A 25,296-nucleotide genomic window follows, 5' to 3' on the forward strand; every position below is an offset into this window, starting at 1 on the left:
GCTGCCATGTTTTTACAAGCTCACCTCACTTACCCGCTGATACACAGCTGCCACCGACATGGGGACAGTTATGTTCATCTCCCATTCACTGCTCATCATGCCTGGTATATAACATGCATCAGTGATGTGGTTTGATATTATTTTATAAAGCAATCTGAGGTCAAGACAGAGTTTAAAGTTGACAAGATTAGGATTGGCAGATTTATTTTAGAATGCATACAGTTTACATTTAAATGTTTTATTTGACTGGAATAAAATGAGATTATAATCATAAGAAGTATTTTAGTTGGCTTACCTGGAAGTTAGCATCATGCTTGTTCCCTCGTAAAAAAAGCTTCTGGGATTTTTCAGTTTTGGTTGGTTGCAGAAAATAAATTCTGTGGCAAACACAAGTTTATGATACTTAGACGTTTCTTTCAAAAAGGTTTTTTAAGTGTAAATAATGTCTGTAAGTAAAAAATCTAATGGTATGGTGGTATATTCAATGTCAATTGCTATAAACGCACTACAGTTGCTTCTTACTACACCATACTATGCACAATTTACTATTAATTGATCAATCCACAGGTTGTACTGTGACGGAGGTTTGCAGCTACATTCCTCCTCTAATGATAGACTAGTAGATGAGTGTTCGTGTTGGGCGTGTTGATGGCGTGTCCTGTTGCAAAAATCTCTTGTACATTTGTTGACCAAACACGTTGTTTGAGACATTTAACTGAAGACTCATTCAAAAACGCATTGTCTTCAACTCATTCCTGCTGCACACTACGTAGCCAGCAACAGCTCAGCGTGGCACAGGTGACCTGGAGACAGAGTTAGCTTTCCTCTGTCCAGAAGTGAACGGAAGTTACGCACACCCTCGTCATTTTGATTGGTGTTTGATTAATCAAATGAAATAGCCTAAAAATTGTCAGTTAGTGACATACAAGGTGTGTTCGGACTGAAAGTGAAAGATGCAAACGGCAGTTAGCTGTAAGTTAACTGAGTTGTGTGTGTTTTTGTTCACCTCAGCCTCCGACTGAACGCAGAACTGACCCGCTGCTGTTCTGTCTGCGTGTTAACATCTGGGAATTTGCACCATTATGGTAATCACCCTGAATCAAAAATTAGCTTAGGAGGTGTACTAAAAGCAAAACTCAGAGCTACTTTTGGACAGAGCTAGCTTACCTGTTTCCCTTTTTTTCACAGTCTTAATGCTAAGCTAAGCTAACCATCTACTGTAGCTCTCTAAAACATACTTATTTAAAAAGATAAAAGCATGTCTTAAAGTCAAATCTGTACTCATTCAAAGTTTATAACTTGTTTTATGTGTTTTGAACATTTTGCAAACATCATTGAGCAGGAAACCGGATCATAAGCCCTCAGCTTTATTCAAGTCATGACGGAGCTATTTTACAACTAATATACACAGGTCTACAGTATGTACAACAACAAATATAGTATTGGTAGTCAGACTGTTGTGTTTCAGTAAATTCACAGACATGTGGATCACAACCACACACACATGCACACACACAGCTCAGTCATGCCAAAAAAGTAACATGCTCCTTAGAAATCTTGACACATGTTGTCAGAAATGCAGCAGGTTCTGTAAACTGTTCGTCATCAGAACGTTAAAATAAGAGCATCATATCAAAACATCTAGTCTCACAGTTTAGAGTCATTCTCTTCTTTTAGAAAAAAAAAACAAATTAATGGACAAACAGAACAATTCCTTACACTTTGTCATGGCAAGATGTGAAAGGTAAGACTCTGGCTCTACGTCATCACCACCTACAGAACACAGCTCTATAATTTAGAACAGACACGACGTCTCAGTCGAGGACAAGACAATAAACAGGAGAGAAATCCAGTCGGCTGTTCAGGTTAGATTTGGATCAGCTGGGAGAAATGAACAGCAGTGGATTCAATTAAAAAAAAAAAAAAAAAACCTTCTACATTTAATAAAATGGTCAATCCAGGTTTATGTCTAGAGAGAACCAATCAACAACATGTGAACTAAAGAGACTACACACACCACAGGACGGTGGAGAATAAATACAGACCGGGTGAACGAAAGGAGTGTTTTGTCTGAATAACAACACCAGCAGTAATATTGCTGCTGAGCCTTGGCAGTGAATACAACAGGATTCAAATCCAATCCAAGTTATGACGTTAAGTCCTCTCTCTTTCCTTTTTTCCAACAGGGAATGAACTCAAAGCACAACATGGTAACATGAACTACATCACCTTTCAAGTACAGACACATTTCATCTCATATTAATCTTTCTTTTACACAAACCTCACACAAAATAAATGTCACTACAACGCGTGTGTTTATGTGTGTGTGTGTGTGTGTGTGTGTGTGTGTGTGTGTGAAGAGAGGATGGGCAGTAAATGATATAAAGGAAATGACAAACACTGGTTCTATACGATGTGACAGAAATGCTGGGCAGCCTGAGGAGCTTACAGAGGGAATAGAAAGCAACCACAGGTTCACGTAGGCAACCAGACAGGTTTTCAAGATTTTTAATTGTATCACCATGGCAGACTCATAAACACAGCTAGCACAGCGTAGCCTTTCTTCCTTGTCTCTCCATTCAGTTTAAGCTGACACTTTCCCCAAAAAAGCTTTCCCCGTAGCTGTACTGTGGTTGGGGCCTGGAGGCTGCAGGAGTTTGGCTTTTCAAGACAGGATTTTCTCCCGGGTTTCGGGCAGCTTTAGAGCTACCAGACCTCCGCAGACGAGGGCGGAGAAGGCCAGGAAGATGGGAATGATCTTGGTGATGCCGATGAAGGCTGCAAAGATGAAGCTGGCGATAATGGCCGCAAATTTGCAGATCCCATTCAGGATACCAAACGCTGTCCCTCTGCAGAATTAAAAAGAAAGACAAAGGTTAGTGTGCAACATTCACATGCTGATAAATGCTTTGATTGTTTGATGACACTAGAAAAGTGAGATATATAAATGCAGTCCGTTTCCTTGTACTGATCATGTTTGCTTACTGTAGAAAAACACAGCCTAGCCTACCTGGACAGGTGACACACAGGTTAGCTTGTATATATTATTGTTTCTAAATCATTTAAAATATTTAATTTCACAATAGAAAGGGTTTTGAGAATGATCACTGACTGAGAGCAACTTAAGTTACTTTGAACTACTATCATGTGCAGGACCTTGCTGATATTAGCTTTTGCCCTGATGTAGCGGCTGAGCCTCACGGCAGCCACACAGAGGATTTAAGAATGTTTTGTGTCTGTTTTTGGTTTTAAAAGCTAAAAAAGGCACCACCTGCCAAACGCTTGAGACACTACTCCTCTCACTTACTACAGCCCTGTGCACACCACTTCAACATGTGGAGGAAAGTCAAAGCTTGACAGGCCTGTCGTGCTTATTCACAGTTGCTAATCTGTGATTTGACCTTTTTCCCAGTGGTACAGAGTTGGACTTTACCTTTTAGAGGAGGGGTAGAGTTCCACAGAAATGACCTCTAGTCCGTTCCAGGCCGCCACGCTGGCCCCATAGAAGAGACACTGCCAACATATAACGGCTCCTTGACTGAAACTTAGCAGCAACAGGAACGTGCAGGCAGACGACGCCAACATAGATCCACCTAGAGAGGAAGATGGATCGTGACATAGAGATTCAGATTTGGCAAGATGTGCACACAAGAGCCAGTCTTTGCAGGGTAATTGTAATTGATGATCTCACCTATTATTCTGATTCTTCCTATCTTGTCCATGAACAATGCTGAGAGGATGTTGCCGGGCAACACAGCCAAACTGCCCAGGAAGCTGACCATGTAGATGACAATGTCGTTCTCCTCCTGGAAGTTCAGGTGACAGCCTTTCTTTGGGTGGAGGAAGGTGGTGTTCTCCATCCGACAGTCTTTGAACTTCTCCTGCCAGAGGTCTGCAGAGCACAGGGGGAAGTAAGAGGAGGCTGTGCTCACAGTTGGTTTATATCTTACAGAACGCAGTAAACATAAGTGTTCGCCAAAGTGTTCATGCTTTGAGGAGGATGACTGTTTTAGGGCAGCTTTAATGTTTTAATATATATTTTATGCACCACTTATTGGTTGAGTTTATGGATCCCATAACCTTAAAGAACCAGCAGCATAAAAGTGCTATAAACATTTTACTATCGTCATAATCATTCATTAATAATTCTGCACCATACCTGTGTTATAGAAGACCGTGTTTTTGATGGTGCAGTTCTCGAAGAAGGTGTTGGTTGACTTGACATCCTCGAAGTAGCAGTTTTCAAACAGAGAATCCTCAAACTTCACGGATTTAATCTCAATGTTTGCAAACCTGAAGGAACGTGAACAGACCTCATGAAGCAGCAGTGCAAACAAATCGTGAATTGTGCCTTTAAATGGCTCAGATATCAAATGTCCTATTCCTAGGTGCTGGAGGTGTTGAGGGAACGTACTTGTCATGGATGTACTCTCCCTCGCGGTGGATCTGGTTGACCAGAGAGAAGTTGAAGTGGAAACGCTCGACCTTTTCTCTGTGAAACACTCGGACCTTGGACTCGTACTCTTCATACTGCATGTATTTGATCATGTCGGGGAACCACACTCCCAGTCCGTGGTAACTGAAGCACAGGGAAACATTCAAATCTCAGCACAATAACACAAAATGACCAGTATTATTAGATAGAATGACAGGGGCAACTGTTTTAAGCTCGGCCTTAACAAAGTTCCCACCTGAAGGCCAAGCAGAACCAGACAATAAGCAGGAAGAGGCCTTGCAGTCTGAGCTCTGGAGCTGATAGTGACATTATGTTAGCCATCACCTGAAAAAGACAGACAGACAGAAAGTTTAATTAAATATGTGAGATATTAAGGAAAAAGCGGATGAAAACACTTCAACACATTCAGTTTATGTCAGAAGTAAAGTCTTTATAGAGAGGTGATGTCCGGTACACTAGTCAGTGGGGGGAGACAAATCATTTTTTGATCCTGTTTAAATTCTGCCATCAATCAAACATTTTATACGTGTTTATATAAAAGATTTCTCTAAGTCAAGAAAGTCACAGTTAGCTGTAAGGAGAGTAAAATCCTATTTAGTATCATGCAAGAAATTTCAGAGAACTACATCGTCTCGCTCGACATATGTCTCCAGCACCAGCATGGCCGCCACCTCGGCACTGAAAAGGTCATTAAAAAGGGCGAAAGTCGCAGTGAACATAGGTAGCAGCACTTATGCAAAAGGACAGTTTGTCAATCTGGTGAGCAACCCAATGCGTGGGACCAGCTCTCCGAGGTTGAAGTTACAGTTAGTTGTAGTAGTAGTTTGGTTTTAAATTCTGAAATAAGGTTCTGTGGTGGTGCCCTGCGATGAGCTGGCGACTTGTCCAGGGAGTACCCTGCCCTCGCCTGGAGACTGCTGGCATTGGCTCCAGCAAAAACCCCCACGACCCCATAAAAGGGTTAAAGCGGTTACAGACAATGGATTGATGGATGGTTCTGTGGTGGTCCACAGGGAAGGCCGTGATGTCACGTCTCTATTCTATGTACTCTGCCTGTATCTCCAGTGCAGCACTGATATGCAGACCTGTTGCAGCATGGTCACGTGTCTGACGGTCCAGCGCTGGAAGGCCGTCCCGGTGTCGCTCTGGATCTCTATGAACTCGTCCTCCTGAGTTTGTGGAGTCTTAATGTTGGTCACCTTCACAAAGAGGTCGGATGCATTAAACCAGAGCTTCGTGTTCATTCCAACAGAAACTCAGAACGTATCGAAGAGGTTAAACAGTTTCATGAATGTGGCATGTAAACATGTTGAGCTTTCATTTGACACACAGGAGGAACAGCTGATGCTAATAACATTAACGATGGCTACGTTCCATTTAAGTTTCCCTCTGAAACCTGAAAATTGAACCAGTGTTCATTTTAGTACTAATTGTACACCTGTGCATGTCTGACTTGATGAATTCCACCTGTTTAATACATGCATATATATGTAAGTCCAATGAAATAGCTTCCAAATGTGCTATTTGTGACATTTTTTCCACAAGAAGTTGACGTCTGTTGCAGTTTTTCTCTAACAGCACTGATTTCAACTGCAGTAACAATCCTTTGTCACTGCCAATTTCTGTTTTTCCAATTTCTTTTTTCCCCCGGCAGACATATTGACTCGTCACAGTAGGGAAAGCACGGGGGTAACCAATAACATTAATGATCCGATTTAAAGTGCCCCAGTAAGCCAGCATGTACAACAGCAGGACCTGAACACCTTAATGCACTGAGCCAACGTTAATGATATTAATTACACCTGTGCTGCTCCTGCGACGACGTGCCAAACCTTGTTGAACACAGCAATCATTTCTGTTATTTATGACGGCTGAGGATCAGGTGTAACAGCCTCTACTTCCACTCATTTTTGTCATGGAACTGCTTACAGTGAAGACTCTCTCTGGCTCCCCCTTGGCCTTCCAGTTGGTGTCGTGAACCTGTCGCAGGATCATCCACGCCTCGTCGTGACGGGCATTCTGAAAACAACACACAAACTTATCTGTGAATGTCCACGTAACCAGTACTTCACAAGTGTTCTGCGAATCCTCTCAGGGTTTATGATTCCCACATGCTCTGTAGCCAGATGTGGCTGAGTAACAATGTTCCCATGAGGCCTGCCTCTTATCAGATGGGGGGGAATGTGTGATAATTTGGGGGTGTGTGATACGAACATGTTGGAGCAGCACTGCTGTAACATACAAATACAATACCACATGTGGTTACAGGTCTGACAATGTCCTGGATGAGAAACAGGGCTGGGTGCTGTCCTGGTGGCGCCTTAGCAGCCTTTCGCTACCTTTGCACAGCAGTGGGATGTTGCTGCGGTGACTGATGACTCAACACTTTTAACCAATCACAGCTTGATGTTTAATACTCTACACCGACATAACAAATATAAAGATAGGGAGCTTATATGTCAGAATTTATGTGGCCATTCTTAATCAACACAAGCAGGACAAATAAATGTGTCTAATCTTGCATGTTTTAACCTGGAGGCACTTGACCTGACCTCAAGCAGGAAACGAGGACTCTCCGGCATGAAGATGATTCCGACCAGCGCAGCCAGTGCAGGGAAGAGACACACGAAAATAAATAATCTCCAGCTGTGCATCTGGAACTCGGAGCCGATGCTGAAGCCCCAGCCTGAAAGACCATCCAGCAAAAAGCAAGTTATCATTTCAAGAGCCTCATCTTTCTGGCATCTTAATGTCCAAATCCCTCAAAATTCATAGTGCAACAAAACCCACCTTCGTTGTCATCTTTTGTATATTAAAAATGTATGATATGCACCAATGTACATATTTTTGCATGAAAATTTGCCCTTCAAACATTAAACTGATTCAGACGTGAAAGCCAATCGCAGACAGGCAACTGTGGGCTCATTTTAGACTTAGAATTATTTTGCTGATGGTGGCAAAATGTTATCATATGCAGATGTGAATTATTCATATTCAGGAGGTTGTAGCTGAGAAAAAGTCTCGAGATGAGGCGCATTAGCGAGCACGAAGAGGATGTAAAAAATTAATTCAGCCAGAGGACAAAAGTCCCACATGTCAGCCGATCAATGCTCCTCCAATAAAAGTGAAATGATCAGTATGTCGGTTTGCCTTCACACTGTAATGTGTCAACGTGTGTGTGTTCGTGTGTGTGTGTTACCATAGTGAGGGATGATCCCCCAGGCAGTGAAGGAGGCGTACAGGCCTCCCAGCATCCAGAACATGCAGAGCCAGCTCAGATGTTCCCCGCGTTTATCCATCTGCAGGAACTCGGTGAAGTATGTGTAAACTATCGGGATGGAGCCGCCAATTCTGGGGGAGGAATCACAAAAACACGTCAGTCCTCAAAAAAGAAATGCTTGATTTTTCCTCACAAAATACTTTTACCCTGTCCACAGTCCTCTGAGGATTTACAGGATCATTTGCTTCGGTATCTGCTCCTTGACATGTTAGATATTGGTGCATATCCACCGCTATAAGTATCTTATTTTAAAAGGTTGGTCAACTGAAATGACCCAACAATCAACCTACTACTGATCCCTAGTTATGCAGATACTTTGCCGCCACACCAACATACTGGAGGTAGATTGAATTTAATTTCTAGCTCTCAATGTTGGTGGAAAGAGTCCTGAAAAGTTACATTCATGAAATATTACTCAGTAACAAGCAAAACTACTGGTATTCAAATATAAAGTCCAGAGTATTCTTCTCAAACACTCAGAGAATTAATCATTTCTCAACTGCTGGTGTTTGATGTATTATCAATGGCAGGCATTCAATCAAAGAGGTGTCTGTTTCTCCGGCTCTTTCAGTCTGAATTACTCCCAATCGCTCTGTTCTGCTCTGTGGTCATGGCCTCCTCTGCAAACCTGCACCTGCTGCACACTTTTGTATTTTGTCTGCATGTCAGGATTTTCACTGGACCGTTTGTGATCAGAACGCCTTGTTGGCTACAGAAATGCAGATGAACGATTTAGACAACAATTGAAATTGTGAATGATTTTAAAAGGAGTAGATTATGTGGTTTAATGCACATTTACCTGCATACAAGTAAGAGTAAAATTCGACTTGGAATAAAAATACTCCTAAAAGTACAATTAATCAAAACAATGACTTAATAACAGTAATTTGAGTAGTTGTTATTAGTAGTTACTTCCACCCCTGCTGCATTTATTCACAGTCCACTACAGTCGATCATATGCATGACTGACAGACCTTGTGGCCGAGACAGAGACGCCATTTACACTACTGAAAGACACTGTAGCATTAAAAAGATTTTTAAGCTGTTGCTCTGATGTGAAACAGATAAATAATGTTGCTTCAAATGTGGATAAACAACCGAGCGTGAAGGTTTATGACTGAAGTGTAAATGTTCACACTAACATTTTATGTTGTGAATGTTCTCCGCCTCAGCTCATCCAGCAACCAGAACCTTCAAGTTCATACCCAGATTGTGGACAGCCAGTTCTGAATACTTATGATAGAATGCATTTTTAATGCATTTTGTGAGGTATTGAAGAATGGCTAGCAGCAACTGAATTCTTTGTGGATTGTTTTTGGTGGTCAGTGTGTTCTGGGGGCAGGACTGATCAGAATAGAATATCCTTCAAACCAGGGCCAAAAATCGACTGAATGTTTGATGGCTTGAGGCCCTCTGATGGTAGGGGAAGTGTTGGTCAGGACTGAAGCACACTCAGGTCATGATCATGGACAGCTACTGGACAACAACAACACAAAATGAAATACTTAGTTTAAACTCTTTAAACTGATTCGAAAGGACTAAAAACTGTGAATCGTAGAACCATGTACACGCTACACGCAAGGCAGCAAAACTAGAAGGCTTATATGTATTTCATTATGAGGAGAAGTCTTCTTGTACGGGGGTGTGCAGTCTGCCTGCTCTCTATGTTTTCTTTTCGTTTTGTTTTTTGAAACAGCAAAAATGGGCCCCGCATCCTGCAGAAGTAAGAGTTAATGACTAACATGGGGCTCATTATCACGGTGAATCAGCAACAGCTGAACGTTTTATTTTGGTGACCTTGTATTTTTTTTCAGCTTAGCAAAAAGCTCAGACATCAATATTGCAGGTCTGGGTACACTCAGGCTGCAATCATTATCAAAAGAAATGTGTCTTTGAAAGCTGCAGAATCAATCTGTGCACAGCAACAAGGTGCTGACGACAGCAGGAAGTCAGCAATAAAACTCAAATTCGAATCCAGCGAGGAACATTGTTCGCTTGTTTTAATTGGTATAATAAAGAAATGCTGTGTTGAAGTAAATAAGCGGAGATCTCCCTGTATGCAGCATGCAATATAAATGTTGTTGTATTAATGAGGAGTTTTAACTAACAAGTGAGTGGACTGCTGTTCTTGAATTATACTGTCTCTCTGTACCTCAGGCTGTTCCTTAAAGGTCTACAGTTTGTTTTTATGAAAGTGCTACTTATCTTATTTAAATGTCAGGTATTTTATTTTGGAACAAATATCTTCAAACACAAAAACAGGGAGGTGATTTTTTTCCCCCCCTACATGTTTTGGACGGTGCTTGCTTCCGCTAAAACGATCAGTTATTGAAAAGGTCAGTCATTATAAAAGCCTATCGAGTTGCCGTTTTGCTCAAGGGAGGAAAAATGTGAACATGAGTGTAAATGTGAATGCAAACGGTGTCTCACCCAAAGCCGGAGCAGAACCTGAAGAAGAGGAAGAAGCCGTAGCCCTGGGCGAAGCAGGACAGGAAGGAGAAGACCAGGTCGATGGTGAGGACGTAGATCAGACACTTCCTCCTCCCCATCTTGTCACACAGACCCCCCCACACCAACGCCCCCACCATCATGGCCACATACACCAGCAGACCTGCACACAAACACACAAACACAAACCTCATTTGGAGGCATTTGACCTTTACACAAGTCACAGGTTTTACCCCCATCATGCAACACGGTCTAAGCTCTGCAGATACATTTATTTGCATACATAAACATTCACATATCATTAGAGGGAAGAGCAAGAAGATCTGTTATAGAAAAACAAGAACAAGAGTCCTGTCCTCCACAAGGGGGCTCCCTTTACCCTTGCATGAACACAGAGGAATAGAGAAGTCGTCGCTCTCGATTGTAATTCCTCGGGATGCATCAACATTTCCCAATATTCATAATGACAGGAAATATATCTCGTCTGATTCCAGGAAAGACTTAGAAATAAATGTCATAATCATTTTGAAGCATCTAAGAGTGCTTTACTTCCTCAACACTCATCCTCTATATCTTTAATCTGCTTTCAGTTTCTCCAACATCTGATGCTTCAGTTGTCATTGCTGTTATCAAAACTTTCTTTCTTTTTTTGGGGCGGGGGGGCATTTTACCTGCAGATTCTCACTCTGAGTCACAGCGGTGACTGGAGCCTAAACCCAGCGTGCACTCTGCCATTTCTTTTTCTCGCAATGCAACAGCCCCGAACAGGGACCAACTGTGCTGCCCATTACTGCACCGAGGAGATAACAATGATTATGTGCTTCCTTTTTATGTCTCCGGGGAGAGTAATATGCTCTCCCCTGCTGTCGGCGTCAGGACCTGCAACATCGGCCATCCTCTTCACCGTGTTGTTTAAACCTTCAGACCCATACCTCCTGCCTGCTCTGTGTTTTTACTACACACAGTCCTAATTACAGTGGGACTAAGCAGCTTAGCGGCACGTGGAGCCATAGTGTGCACCTTCCCTGTGGATTACTAGACTATCCAAATGCTCAGGCCCTCCACACGCCAACCTGCACATACAGCCCATTCAACAAGAGACCGCTAAGGGCACCGTGAGACAGAGAGTCAAGGCTAACATGTCACCTAATATCATTGCCAAGATGTTGCTCAAGGCCATGTGTATGCCTTGAATATGTGCATGGACAGGTTGACAGGGTGGCCTTGTGATTTGAGAGCCTGTCCTTCGGACGGAGGCCCAGACCAGGATCAACCCCTGCAGCAACAAGCTTCTATCTGCCCGTTCAAGTGTCCTTGAGCACAGTAAAGACACTGAATCCCTGATGGGGAGAGAGGAGTTTTCCTTTTTCCTTTCAGTATTAAACGTGAATACATCATTAGTAAAATTTAGCACATCTCTATAAAGAACACTGATCATCATCATCCTCCACACATACAGTATGGACGGTCTAAAGAAGTGCTAACCCTGTGTACAAAACAACTTTTGAGTTTGCACCGAACATTTGTTTTATTACCGATAGAAGTTAATAAGCTCGCTGGCACAAGCACATGTGAGCTGAATACTAAACAGTGGGCATCTTGTAGCATTTTTCCAAAATGGCTTAAAGGATAAGTTTCCTGAAAAATGAGAAATTCAGTTATTAACTGCTCTCCACTATGCCGATGGAAAGTCGGGCAAAGTTTCTTTCAACACAGAATATTTCAGGAGCTTCACAGGAAACCAGCAAAATTCTCCTTAAACACTGAAGTAGACGACTATAATGGATCTATACAGCTCGTTCAGCGTAATCCAAGTCCCTGGAAGCCGAGAGATCCCCGTCTTCTTCACATGTTCAGGAGAATTCTGCAACATGTTTAGTGGACTACGAAATATCCCCCGACTTTCTATTGCCATGGCGTCGAATAGATAATAAATTATTTTTATGTTTGGGTGCCCTTAAGTGACAATCTGCTCCATTATCCTGTTGTGTCAGTTCTGCTGTATGTCTGTCTCAGACTGACCAAACACTACAGACTGAATATGTAGCCAGTGAGTGAAAGTTGTTACATTTGACTGTCTGCCGTCCTGCTCCAGCTGTTCACACTCGTGATAATGTATGACATGTCATGTGTTCATTTTTACGCATCAATAAATTAAAACAGGCTGCACTGCACACACTTCCATAGAGAGTGATACAATGCTGCAGCAATGAGTCTGAAAACCCAGAAATCATTTTTGCACATCTGGTGCCTTCATCTCAAATTGATTGGGTTTTTTGAATGGGCTTTTGTTTAAACGTCTGAAGTAAGGTCTTAGCTACTTGAGGCTCAAGAGAACGTTTTCCTGTTAACAGGAAGTATGCCTTTTATTAGACAGTGTTACAGATGTTTGTGTGATATTCAGTAGCTAAGACTTTCTTTAAAGGGGCAATCTGTAGTTGTTGCTAGCTGTTCTTGGCCGTAGCGAGCTGACGTTAGCAAAGAAGCTCACGGCTCCGTTAGCAGTGGAGGCAGAGGCTGTAGAGCACGCCTGGACCGCGACCTCAGGGACACGAACTTTACATGTCAAGCAACGGCAACAACAGTTAGTTTGAAGTAATAAGCAGAAGTGCTGGATAATTTGTCAGGAATCAAAAGGACATGACAGAACTGCACATCGCTGGCTTGATTGGCCAAATATTACAGCAATCAATGCCGAGCACCGAAGATATTCTACGTGATCCCTTTTATAACACTAAGGGAGCATTAAGTAACCCTTAATGGCCTTATAATCATTATTTGCATTTTCAGTTTTCAGAAATGCATTAGCTGCAAGTTAAGCAATTTCCTTTGCATCCACATCAGGCCTGGTGTTTAATACCTGCCAGAACCCTTTCTCTTCTTTGTCTCCAGCATTATGCCACTATAACCTTCTTGTATTTTCACTCTGTGGATTAAACAATAAAAGCACCATTAAAGGTAAGTGCATCAATCATCCTGCTCTCTTTAACAGAAGCTATGGGAGTCTGTGTAGTTTTTTGAAGACAATGAGGTTTGGGGATTTAGGATTAAACACATTTCTGCTCCCGTGATGCTGGTGAACAGAGCATGAGTGTGAATCAGATGGGATCATTCTGCAGATCTACTTCATATTCTCAGCCAATGATCAGTGCTCCCCTCCTGCGCCGCACAGACGCTGTGATTTCATTTTCGCCAGGCCTTCCTCCCGCTACCACAGGCTGTCAGAGGCCTGAAGCGTATCTGACAGCTCTGCACCGGGCGCTGCAGGCCGCCAGGCTCTCTGACTGCTGCAACATGCTCCATATTAGCCTGGGAACACACACTGAATACAATCGCCACCGGGTTTCTCATCAATCTCTCGCAATGCCTCATCCCAGGAGCCCGTTGTTAAGATGAAATGAGCGATGTGCAATCTGCCACATCGCCTGGCTACACACGAGGCCTGGGAAATAAGGTGAGGGGCTTTAATTTGCAGTTTAGTTGCCGGCACAGAAAGTGAGGAACAGACGTTTTCAAGGTACATTTCCCAGTAAGTTGGATCTATGCTGCATACAAATTGCAGTATTTTTTCTTTGGCATGCTTGCTGTTGTGATACAATATTTGTGAAGCGTGCAGGCAGCTAAAAAAAGAAAAGACAGAAAACAGCATCCCGAATTCACAGTCATATTCAAAGTATGTAGAAGGCAGGCACTCATTCCTCTCTGTGGTTTCTAACTAAATTAAACAATTAACATGTGGTGATACGTCCCTCGGGGCAACTCCCAGACATTTGTTGTACCGATTCCAAGTCTCACTATCTGGTGACTCGACGTGCCAGCTCACAGTGGAGCCATAGTCTATTATTACACACAATGTTGGTTGTGTTCATAATTTCTGCATCTGCCGAGAAGGGTCCAAGCCTTTCCCCCTAATTCATCCCAGCGGCTGCAGGGGGATATTTCTGTCAGTGGTCTGCAACCATGTGCCATCAAGAGCCAAAAATATGCAGGATTTTGCTCCAGCCAAGCACAACAGAAGATCATTTCACTGATGAGTTCCTCCTCTCTGGGTAAAGATTGGATTCTTGAAACAACACGGATGATTGCAATTAGCAAAGTCTTATAGGTTTCCAATGCCTTTATTGTTCTGTTGTATCTCTTTTTATCCATGCTAGCTGAATGGCTCTGCGGATAGCAGTGTCTGTCTATGGGTCGATCTTTTGGAGGGATTGCTTGGAAATTTGTATAGAAATTCATGGTACAAAAACGGTAAATTGTATTGACTTTGGTGATCCCTTGGCATGAGGTTGAAATGTGGTGATTGAAATGACTCAATAACAGTTGGATTGATTTTAATAAAACTCGGTACAGATGTTTATGTTCGGTTCAGGAGGGATTGTAATAACTCTACTGATCTCCTTACTTTTCCTCTGGAGACATCATCAGCTCAAATTTCGATTTGAAGTATTGGCCTCCTGTTGAATTCATACTCAGAAACACAAACAGGGGGCGGTATAATACCAGAGTAACTGTTAAATGCTGCCAACTGCAGCTCATGTTAACTAGTTAGCTCAGTTAGTGGTGCAGCTAGCAGTCCTCATTGAGAGCTCAGTGATTTAGACTAGGCTAGCTGGTTAGCATGCTAAACATGCTTTGCAACACAATAAGTAGACGTAATATTGTCAAAGTTTTGAATGTCTAAAATTCGTACATATTGCACCTTTAATACTTGCATAATTAATAACATTCCAATCATATTCAGGCAGACTTTGTGCTTGGTTATGATTAGCAATGCTAACAGTAGACTGTACTAAAAATGGACATAGTCTCCGTGATGTAACCCACAGGTTTACTCTGCTTTGTCTCACAAAGTTAGACCACCGCAACACAAGAAAGGTTTTGCTGCACCAATTCTCATTCTGATACCGGGGAACAAACACTTTGGCATGTTTGGCCTTTCTTCAACCTTCGTGGCTGTGTTTAGTGCGGTGCTAAACTCCGGGTGAAGCATCAATGCCCCTGCAGAACAGTGTCAGGGGGAACTTATTTAGCACATGGTAAGGGGACATTAAAGGCAGGGTTCCTGCAAAAGAAAGAAAAAGACTGCTGCTAGCTTGTTTATGAGTGTACCATTAGCAACCAGATTGGGGTTAGAGTTCCCGGTTGTTTTTAGCATGTAGGTTGCTAACTCAGAGATTGGTATTGATGGCAACACATTTGTTCATTGTTTGTTTTGTGAAAAGGTGCACTGAATACAACTTTTCACTTCCATTCAGTTAATTTGTGCTCAGTGGAAGTCTTCAAGAGCATGCATTAGCATGCATGAGCCTATTCCTCCTGTCTTCTTTTTTAGTTTTTAGTTTTTTAGTTAAGGTTCCCCAACTGTTAAAATTGCTGCTGTAGTTGCTTGTGAAGCTCACAGACTTGCATGTCAAACACGCGTTTGCAGCAGGCGTCCATGTTGCACTGCTTTGCTTTTAGATTGGAAGCTGGGAATACTGACTCAAAAATGTCGACTTCCCGTTTTCGATGGACTGCAGCATTAGTCCAGGAATCTACATTTGGTGACTCAGACTAGACTCCGCTTCCTTATCTTAACATAGGAAAAGAGGTGGAACTTGGTGGAGCTGGTGTGGGCCGAGTGAAGTCTTGCTGCTGACAGGTGGCTCACTCTTTTTTTAGACACTTCTGCATTTGCTCCATTTTTCCTGCCCTGTATGTTGCTGCTTGATGTTAAGACACTAAAATAATTTGTTAAACATGGTAAACATACCTGCCTAACATCGGCATGCTGATTTTATCCTTTTGTCCAAAGCACTGCTAGAGCTGCCAGAGCTGTATTGTATGTACTGTAAGTATATTTCTATAATCAGAGGGCTGTCCCTTCTCCATGTTACAAGTCTTTGCACTGATCTTTCATTTTGGAATGCAACACTGAAGCCAGGTACATTTTCACTACACACACTCATTGGAGACCTCATCTTCCATCCCTCTGCTGTCACTTACCCAACAATCCTTTGTCTGAGTTGGATATGCACATGTCCTTCTCAGCACTGGGCAGGACGAAGCCAACTACGAAGCCATCCACTCCATCAGCCATCAGTGCCAGGCCCAGCACCACGAACAGCATCCACTGGAAGCGTCCGTGGCCGCATTCCTCCATGATGGTCTCGTACTGCTCCGGTAGGTTGTCCTCCTCCTCTTCCTGCTGCTGTCCGGCCAGACGGGCTTTCCTCCTGGCCTCCAGCCGCGCCGCCCGCCGCGCCTCCTTGATCTCGTCGGGGTGGGGGATGCCCTGGTACTCCCCCTCATACATCTGCTCATCATCATCTGCACCCTCGGTGGCATCGCTGGCAGCGTCCTCCTCCTGTGGAGGGTAGTCCGTCTGGTAAGGGTAGCCATCCTGACCTCCTCCATCCTGGGTGTAGGTGTATTCTCCACCCTCCGTCATCTGCTGGTTCACGTTGTTGTGATAGGGGTCATCCATGGTTCCTGCCGGGTGTAAGTGGAGCAGGACTGACTTTGCCTTGTAGCCGTCGTACTCTGAGGAAGCTCAAGTTGTCAGCTATAATGGCATAATCCTCCCGAAGGAGCTGTGAAGAGCTCTCAGTGTTGCTGCTCCTGGATTCCAGGAAGAAAACTTCAGGTAGTCTGTGGCTCGATCTTATGAGGAATCTCACTTCTCAAATTTAAGGCCTCAGCAGCTGCGTTGACAGACTATTGCCTTCCTTGATTTGCACCGTGCTGCATGCTGAACCTAAAACACAATGCAAACAACACATCAGAAATACTGCTGTCGGCGTAACAACAAAGAATAATGCATCTTTGGACAGAGACGTTGCTATGCAGCGGACCCCTTTGGGATGGCTTGTGACCTGACAAGTCAAGTCATGATTACAGTCTCAGAGGGCTTTATCCATATTATAACTACATTAAAGCACATCATGACCTTTTGACCTGGAACCAAGGACAAAGAATTAGAAAGCTGAGAGGCAATCTAAAAGTGTATAACCTCCCTACAATGTGTCATGTACAGAAGAAGGGCAACATATTTCTCTGTTCTTTTTGTATTATTTATTATAGATTAAACAGGACAAGTCTAACTAAATGCAAATTCCTATTCAAGTCATAGATTAAAAATGTCATGAGGCAGGGAGGAGCACATGAGGACTCCCTGTCTGTCTCTCTCGCAGGCTGCGTGTCCTTCCACAGAACCAGATAATCTCGTCTCCCCGCTCAAATGCTCTGACGCCATTTTGATCCATCACATAGCACTGCTGCAACAATGACACATTCAGATCTGTCTTGATTTCCACAGCCTTCATAGACCAGAGGCACCAATAGGAGGAGGTAAAGACATTACATTGTATTTTTGGTATTCAGCTGGCTGTCACACGCATTGCTGGCATGGTTGAAAGACTTGCACAGAGAAGTCAGAGGCAGCTTCTCACACAATCAAGCAACTGTTAGCCTGAGGCTGGATCCTCTGTAATACAGAGATAACAAACGATGACGTGTTGTAGAAATGTTTGTGAAAGACAACAAAAGTGCAGAACAGAGTGCCAGAAGACTAATTTCAGTGTAACAGAGTCAAACTGCTCACCTTCTTGAGCCCAGTCTGTGTGCTCAGAGAAGCCTTTTTTAGTTTTTGCTTCTCTACATTGCTTCTTTACATAATGATTGGCAGATTCTCAGGACAAATACAGTCCTCAGTGCCTTGCTTAAGAGCATCCTGAGCAAGCTACATGGCCTTTAAATATGAAGTTTACAGAGGAAATGTCACTATAGTGGTAAAACGACAACATCTATCAAAAGGATTGTTAACAGTAGCCACTATGGGGTTTTCGGTCATACACGACCAAGTGAGGCTGCAGCAGCAAGACAACCAAATGTATTACGTTTATTAACGCGTATATTCTTATAACTAACAGTGTTTACTTTTATCATAAAGATCCAATATGTAAAAAGTGACCACCTGTCAAATTCATACTTAAAACAAATACATGACAACATATCACAAGAGTAACCGCTAACTGCTGCTAAGTGCAGCTGCCATGAGCTATTTAGCGCAGTTAGCTGTGCAGCTAGCGCTCCAGACTGGGATTTTGGAGAAATAAGGGCGTGTTGAACACTGCTGGAGCTTTAGACTGGGTTGGGTTGAGGCTAGCTGGTTAGCATGCTAACATAAATCTTTGCAGCACAATACATCGATGTCATAACATCACAACTGTTTTTCGCATTCTGATGTGAATTAGAGTTCATTTTGTTATAATTTCAATGAAAATTGTTACATATTTTACTTTTAACAATTCAAGATAGGCCTAAGGGAAAGAAAAACAATGTTTTACTTCTACTTCCAAAAGTTACATTTTTGGCCCACTAATTATTACTGCAATCTCAAAACACTAACTCTGATATTCTTAATAAAGGAAAAATAATAAAGGAATCTGACACCTTATTGGGTTTGTGTTACACTTGTCACGTATATATGAACCAAAAGAATGAAGGTAAAGCTTTTAGCTTTAAGCATATTTGGAAAAGAAGAACGCAGCATCCTCTTTGCAGGAAAAAGCAATAGGGTTTGGTGGAAATGTAGTTTTAAAACAGGTGGGAGAATGATTTTTTTACCCTACTAGTCACATTTAAAACATGTTTTGCTCTGACAGCTGTTGATTGGAAGGAAAAAGGACCGATTGAAAACACATCTGTGTGTTATCATTGTTCCAGAGCACTGAGTCTTTATAAATCTTATAATTTCCTTTGTCAAGGACAAAAGTTATATAATAATGTTAAAACATTGTGTTTGGCTATAGTACAGATATTAATTAGAATTAAATTATTACTTATTATTTAGTTAATTTAAATCAATCTATTTTTGCCCCAGAATCTGATTATTTTGTGGTTTCACTCTTGTTGCATTTGGAAACAATTGTAGTCATCTCATCCGACAAGTGGATGGTTGGTTTGGTTTGGGTCGGCCTGTTCTGGTTTGGAGCCAGGATGACGAACACTGTAATTTAATCCAGATTAAGACTGCAGATTTTTTTCATTTCGCCCTTGTTGCCTCACATTATTGTTTCATCACGAAAGTCGTAGAGGTGGCTGATAGAGGAGGTGGATTAAAGAGTCTGGACCGAAGCACTGAAAGGTTTGTGCTGCTCTTGGATGTGGTACTGCACTGTTACAAAAAACCCAAAGTCGTGTTTAAAAAAAAAGCGTGCATTAATCAGTTTCCTGGCGTAACGAGCTGGATCGCAGCACTGCGATGTTATCACGATCAACCAAACTTTTCACGCTGTTTCCTTCAGTAACGTGAATAATACATGAACAGCTCAGGAGAGAGTGTGAGAGGGTGGATGCTCAGTCTGGTTGAGGGAAGCGGTGTTGCTTTCATCATCCTGCTGCAGCCTTTACACACACAGCTGGCGCTTACATAACAGTTAGCCTGCCTGTACTCACTCTGTCCTCCCCCGTCTCCCTTCCTCTACCTACCTTCACTTCTGTCTTATCGATCTGTGTGTGTGTTTATCAATGTATCGACCTGACCCTCCTTACCCCGACACACACACACACACACACACTCACACTAACTCAGATGTCAAATCAGTATTTATACCCGTGCAGGGTTTGAATAGGTCATGATCTACATTCCTCTGAGAGCGTCCCCACTGTTGAAAAGTCAAAGAGCTCCTCTGAATCATGAAAATCAATGTGAGACTGAGTTTTAACAGGAAGCAGAGAGGTTGCAGCCTAATTTACAAAAAAGCTATCTCAATTTCACAAGTGACCTTTTACCGCTCAGATCATTTATTAGTCCGACTGAGCCAAACTCTGTCGTCCTCACTTCATCGGTTTCTGTAGCTCGCTCTACGGAGAGCAACAGTAGCCGCACACACTTGTGGAGATACATATTAATGTGTTGTATCAGACCGCACACACACACACACACACACACGCACACGTGCACAGTAGATACAGCCGTCGGGCCGCTCTGGGGTCAGCAGTTGGAGACTTTTTCCACCTCCAGCCACATTTTTATTCACCTGGAATACACTCAGTGCAGCTCTTCTGCTGGCTGCAGTGGGAATGTGTGGCTCTGGCCTCTTTTAATTAGATGTAAGCACTAGTTTCTGTGTTTATTCATTCACTTTCTTCAACCATATCTGCACATCCAGAGACTTAGATGTAGGCTGTCCTTAATGAACTCCCCAACCCACCCAGCTTTTCACAGACTTGTATTAATGTTCCACCACGGTCGGTTATAATTAGTTTTCTTGACTCAGATGCAGTAATTGTGACACATGAATTTTGCATTTTGTCATCTTGATCCCTTTTATTTCTTCCTTTTTTCATTTATGGATGATGTGTCTTTTCTCAGGCCCCCCAGGGTGACTCCATCATGCCGGCACAGTTTGTGCTATTTGTTTCTGTCTCTCAGTCTGCTTTGATTGCGCTCTTTGTCTGTACTCAACCTGGAACCCAACCAAGTGAGCTGATTGAAAGAAAAAGGTCTCACTACAACTACAGCTGTTCTGATGTACGTGGGGAAATGATGCCGTTCTTGCCCCTGAACAGTTTTGTAGTTGACAGGAGCATGTTTGTAATTGCTTGAAAATTACAGTATTGCATTTGGTGATATCAGTGTAGCTGTATAGGCTGATTTCCACAATAATGGCTGACCTTGTCTACCAGCTGGCACCACCAGGGCTCCACTTCACCGAAAGGGTAAGAAATTTGATTTTCACCAAGACCAGAGATAGCAAGTGAAAAACATGCATTTCTTTTTGAAATAAAATTCAACAAAGATATATGAGGCTGAATTATATATTGGTAGAATAACTCAATAAAACAGTGGGTTCATTTTAATCTCAGCTCTTTTTGACCTCAAGAGGTCAGAAGACAATCCTCTGATTTCTGGAGACGACCTGCCTTCTAACCTGTCACATATATTTCCCCAGAACAGGTTTCTGAGTAAAATAATGTTTGCAAGAGTTCCCATTCTGGCCCTTATGAAATAAGTCACTTATAATATTCTCAAGCCAATACCTGTGCCACCAATAAAGCCTATACTGAATATGTCCTGATAACAGTCTAAAAAACAGACAGAAGAATCCTCCTACATGCAATGGAGGACATTCAAACTGGCATGAGAGTTTCTTCCATCCTACACATCAGCTTTAATCAAGCAGCACAACTAAAGTGAAAAAAATTATAACATTTATTTAGATATGTGGATTTTGTTAAATACATGTTCATGTTGATGGATGAACAAGATTTTTTCCTCCATATTGATGTCGCTTCAACAGTTGGAACGTGAAAAAAATCAAATATGGCAGCAGAGGTTTAATTTCAGTCTGCATTATTTCTCACTCCCCCACACATTTCCCTGACAAAACAACACGCTGAATAGCACAACACAGCAAATATTCAATAAGAATGAAGGGTGTCTTACCAGAGTTGGCATTCCCTTAATATAGAAATGACTTCTGAACAAAAGAAACATCAATAAATAATAGCTAAAGTCAAAGTAGCATTTTCATATGTCCAAAGCGTACATGTCAGTTTATCCTAAGGCCGTGCTACAGCCAAGGGCTGAAGGATTAGGATCCAACCTCACGATCCCCCCCCATCACCCCTCCCTCACCGGGGCTCATCCCTGCAGGAAACTCCCCGGAACTTACCCCCCCACCTCCAGGACCCGATGGTACAGTCCATCAAGTGTAAATAGCAACAGGCTCTACTGATAGTAGTGATAGCAAACTCTGGATGCACTCTACAGGGTTTTTTTTTTTTTTTTTCGTGTGATACTCTTGATCTGTACAAACGCTCCTCTGCAGAGAGGTCAGAGGTCAATTTCAGTTGCCAGGACAGCAGCCTGGAGCGGGGAAAGATGATGCATCTTTTGCTCAAGGGCACTTAAGCAGGGCAGATGTTAAATCCTGTTTTTGTCAAGAGAGCTCCAAGACTGTGTACATTTTAGATTCAAGCACAACGCCAGGTGGTTTCAACTACCAATGCTGACGCAGCTGTGGACTGTGATGTCATATTTGGTTGTCTGTGGTTACACCAGCAGGTACTCGCCCTTCCACCCATAAGCACAGGAGCATGTCTCTGCGATAGCTGTCAAAGTGTCCTTGAGTGAGACATTGACGCGCGGCTGTAGCTGTTCATCCATCCCGAGCCACTCCAGATAAGCATATCTTGAGAGATGCTTAAAATATTCCTCTTCCCTCGAAGCAGGAAGGAAGGCCCGGTGGTTCATTTTGTTGGGTGTAGTTAAGTACAGAGGTGATTAAGGATGCGTCTGAATGGTACATATACAGCTGGAGATGGATAATCATAGCCCGCCTGCACCACACATCATTCCTGTGGTTTGCATACAGAACATATACAGAGTGTGAGAGTAGAGAGCAGTGACACCACACACAGAGCAGCACTTCCATCTGGATGATATGGTGGATTGATTCCAGGCTCTTCACAGATGATAGTGTATTATACAATAAATAAAAGCACTTATATTAAATGTATTACTGAGGCCTCAAGAGGCCTTTACCAGCCTCTGTCTGCAGTCTGCCAAGACATCTCAATGTAGTTTGTTTTTACTGGAGGTGTTTACACTGTGCTTGTTGTAATGTGAAGGTGAAAGGATTGACACAGAATGGCTGCTGTTGTTGTGGACATTACATTGGTGAAACGTAACTTTGAAACATTTACTTAGGGCAGAAACAGACCTAGCATTTCCAAGTGGTATTATTTTTGCCTCTGCTGCTGCAAAGACTTCTGGATCGCTTCTTCTTTTTCTAAGAGTCGGCATTACCAACAATTTAGGAAAATCCTTGAGTTTGTTAATTCATTTTGTCGCTCTCTGAAAAGTGCCATTTTCAAATTGCTTTTTTTTGTCTGATAAACAGTCCAAAACTCCAAGGATATTCAATTTACTATCATGTGAGACAAAGAAAGCTGAGATTCCTCACAGGTGACAAACTGAAACTGCCTGCTTTGCATTTTTGCCAGAAAAATGATTCATTTTATTATTGTCAGATGACTAACTGATTTATCAATTGATTATTTTAACTTGTGATGAAACCACTCAAGAGTGCCCAGTGTGTATATAAATGAACTTAAATTGCAGCTATAGTACTATATATATATATATATATATATATATATATATATATATATATATATATATATATATATATATATATATAAATATATATCGGTATAATAATATAGATATACAGTGGCAATTCTGCTGATGCATACTTTTACTTCAGATATTTGAAGTACAGTTTGTTAATTATTCTTTTGTACTTTTGGTGAAGCAACACTTGTAATGCAGAGCTGTGAAAAGTTATTTTATTGTTTTTTGAGTAAAAGAATAATGAATCCAACACTGATGGTGGCCATCGTCATCATCATTTGATGCACCATCCAATAAGCTGAATGTATACATCTGTAGTGGTCACTAACCCTGCTGCACTGGTTGCATTCACCTACTTTTTGAGAGCAGTTTTAACCAAGTTGAAAGAGGAAAATAGTGGGTCAAAGATAACGGTTTCAAGAGGAAAATAGGGGAAAATCCGCCAAGAAAAGCATTATTTGATGGAGCACTGATGTATTTCCTACTTTCCTATTCTAGTAATCACCTGTGACCCTTCAGGTTTGTCTTGCTATTCCATGTAGGAGTCACCAGCTGCAGGTGCAGGTTGGGAACCGTCACACTGCAGGGCCAACATGCTCGGAATGTGAAACAGAACCAGGCAAATAAAATTGTTTTGTGAATCAGTCTGCAGCAGCACCAGATCCAACAAACTCTTCATTAACACATGTTAAAGTTTCAATACACACAGTAAAAAAAGGTTAATTTGCACCATGTGGACAAACACTATAACAAGGTGTTTATACCCGTTTCTCAGTCATGTCACAGTCAGCAAACAGTGACGTGATTTATGAACCATTCATTAAGCAAATGTTTATTGAAAAGGTGCAACTGTTGTTTATAATGCTTTTTAAATGATTAATAAATGGTTTATAAAGTGGCGTTACTTACAGCGAAAGTTTAATTAACTATGCATTTATCAATTATTAAAGATAGTTATCATAAAGTCTCCACACTGAATGATTTTGGCCCATTTGAACAAATTCATCATTTATCACAGCAGCCAGTCTGCCCACTCATCCACCCCCACCTGGGGACATGGTACGGCCTGCTACGGGACATCATTATAGAGAGTAGATGTCTTGCATAGAGGCAAAGCTCTCTAATCCGAAGGCCAGATAATTCGAGTGCAAAGAGGATTAGCTCCACCCCAGCAGAGCCATTGGCTAAATTTAGCCCCCATACTCTCTGTCTTCACCAGTCTCCATTTAACCCCTCCTACAAGCCCCGCCTTCACCCATCCATCCAGACACACTGCCCACCAATCACACGCTGCAGGTCATCATTACACCATCATGACATTTTAGAACCCCTCCATCTGAATAATCCAGCATCGAGGCCCAGCAGTCACAACCTGCACGTCAATATTGGTGATAAAGAGTGAAATCGCACACATGTGATGACGTAGAGAGGGATGAGAGGGAAAGTTAGCGTTTGGCTGCTAACATGCTATCCGCCCTGATGTCTCTGCCCTTCATGCGCACAGCTTCGTCCTCTGGCGAACACATCGGGATTACAGTTGATGGAGCCTGCTAGGCCTGCCTCAGGAGGAGGAGCCCGGCCCTGCACAATCCCTGCAATGGCGCAGAGGCGTCTCATGCAAACATCAAGGAAATTAATAGCATCCAGGGGGAGGATTCTGGGGAAAAGCGATAAAAACCCACTCTCTGTGTCTTATTTCTTACTGGTCTAACTTGAAACGACAGTGTGCTGCTTAACTTTAGCGTTTTCATCCAGTGATCTCCGAGTCAATGAAGTGCATGTAGATTTCAAATATAGCGTGGGCTGTGTTGACTTGGGTTATTTACTTTATTTTCTGATCTTGTTAACATGACCGCTTGATACGTCTTGGTGTTGTTTGCTTTGAGTCAGATTTATCGGAAATATTGTTTAAAAGCCCCTCAGGGTTTCTGTATCAACTTTCACTTCTCTCTATTACTTTTGTGCCTCATCTTCTGCATGTGGGCACAA

General features: G+C 42.3%; 1 protein-coding gene across 1 annotated transcript; it reads right to left on the reverse strand.

The window, feature by feature from the left end:
• Positions 1 to 1,351: 1,351 nt before the first annotated feature.
• sv2ba (synaptic vesicle glycoprotein 2Ba) lies at positions 1,352 to 21,756 on the reverse strand. Its single transcript, XM_030413387.1, has 13 exons — positions 21,616 to 21,756; positions 16,170 to 16,920; positions 10,167 to 10,347; positions 7,656 to 7,807; positions 7,009 to 7,142; positions 6,386 to 6,475; positions 5,542 to 5,655; positions 4,692 to 4,780; positions 4,415 to 4,579; positions 4,160 to 4,293; positions 3,692 to 3,892; positions 3,434 to 3,593; positions 1,352 to 2,849 (listed from the first exon to the last, which is right to left on the reverse strand). Exons 2-13 carry the CDS (start codon positions 16,648 to 16,650, stop codon positions 2,666 to 2,668), a joined length of 2,085 nt encoding a protein of 694 aa, XP_030269247.1. The 5' UTR covers positions 16,651 to 16,920; positions 21,616 to 21,756; the 3' UTR covers positions 1,352 to 2,665.
• Between the last annotated feature and the right edge of the window lie 3,540 nt (positions 21,757 to 25,296).

This window comes from Sparus aurata, chromosome 4, assembly GCF_900880675.1.
Source record: "Sparus aurata chromosome 4, fSpaAur1.1, whole genome shotgun sequence".
NCBI lineage: Eukaryota > Metazoa > Chordata > Actinopteri > Spariformes > Sparidae > Sparus > Sparus aurata.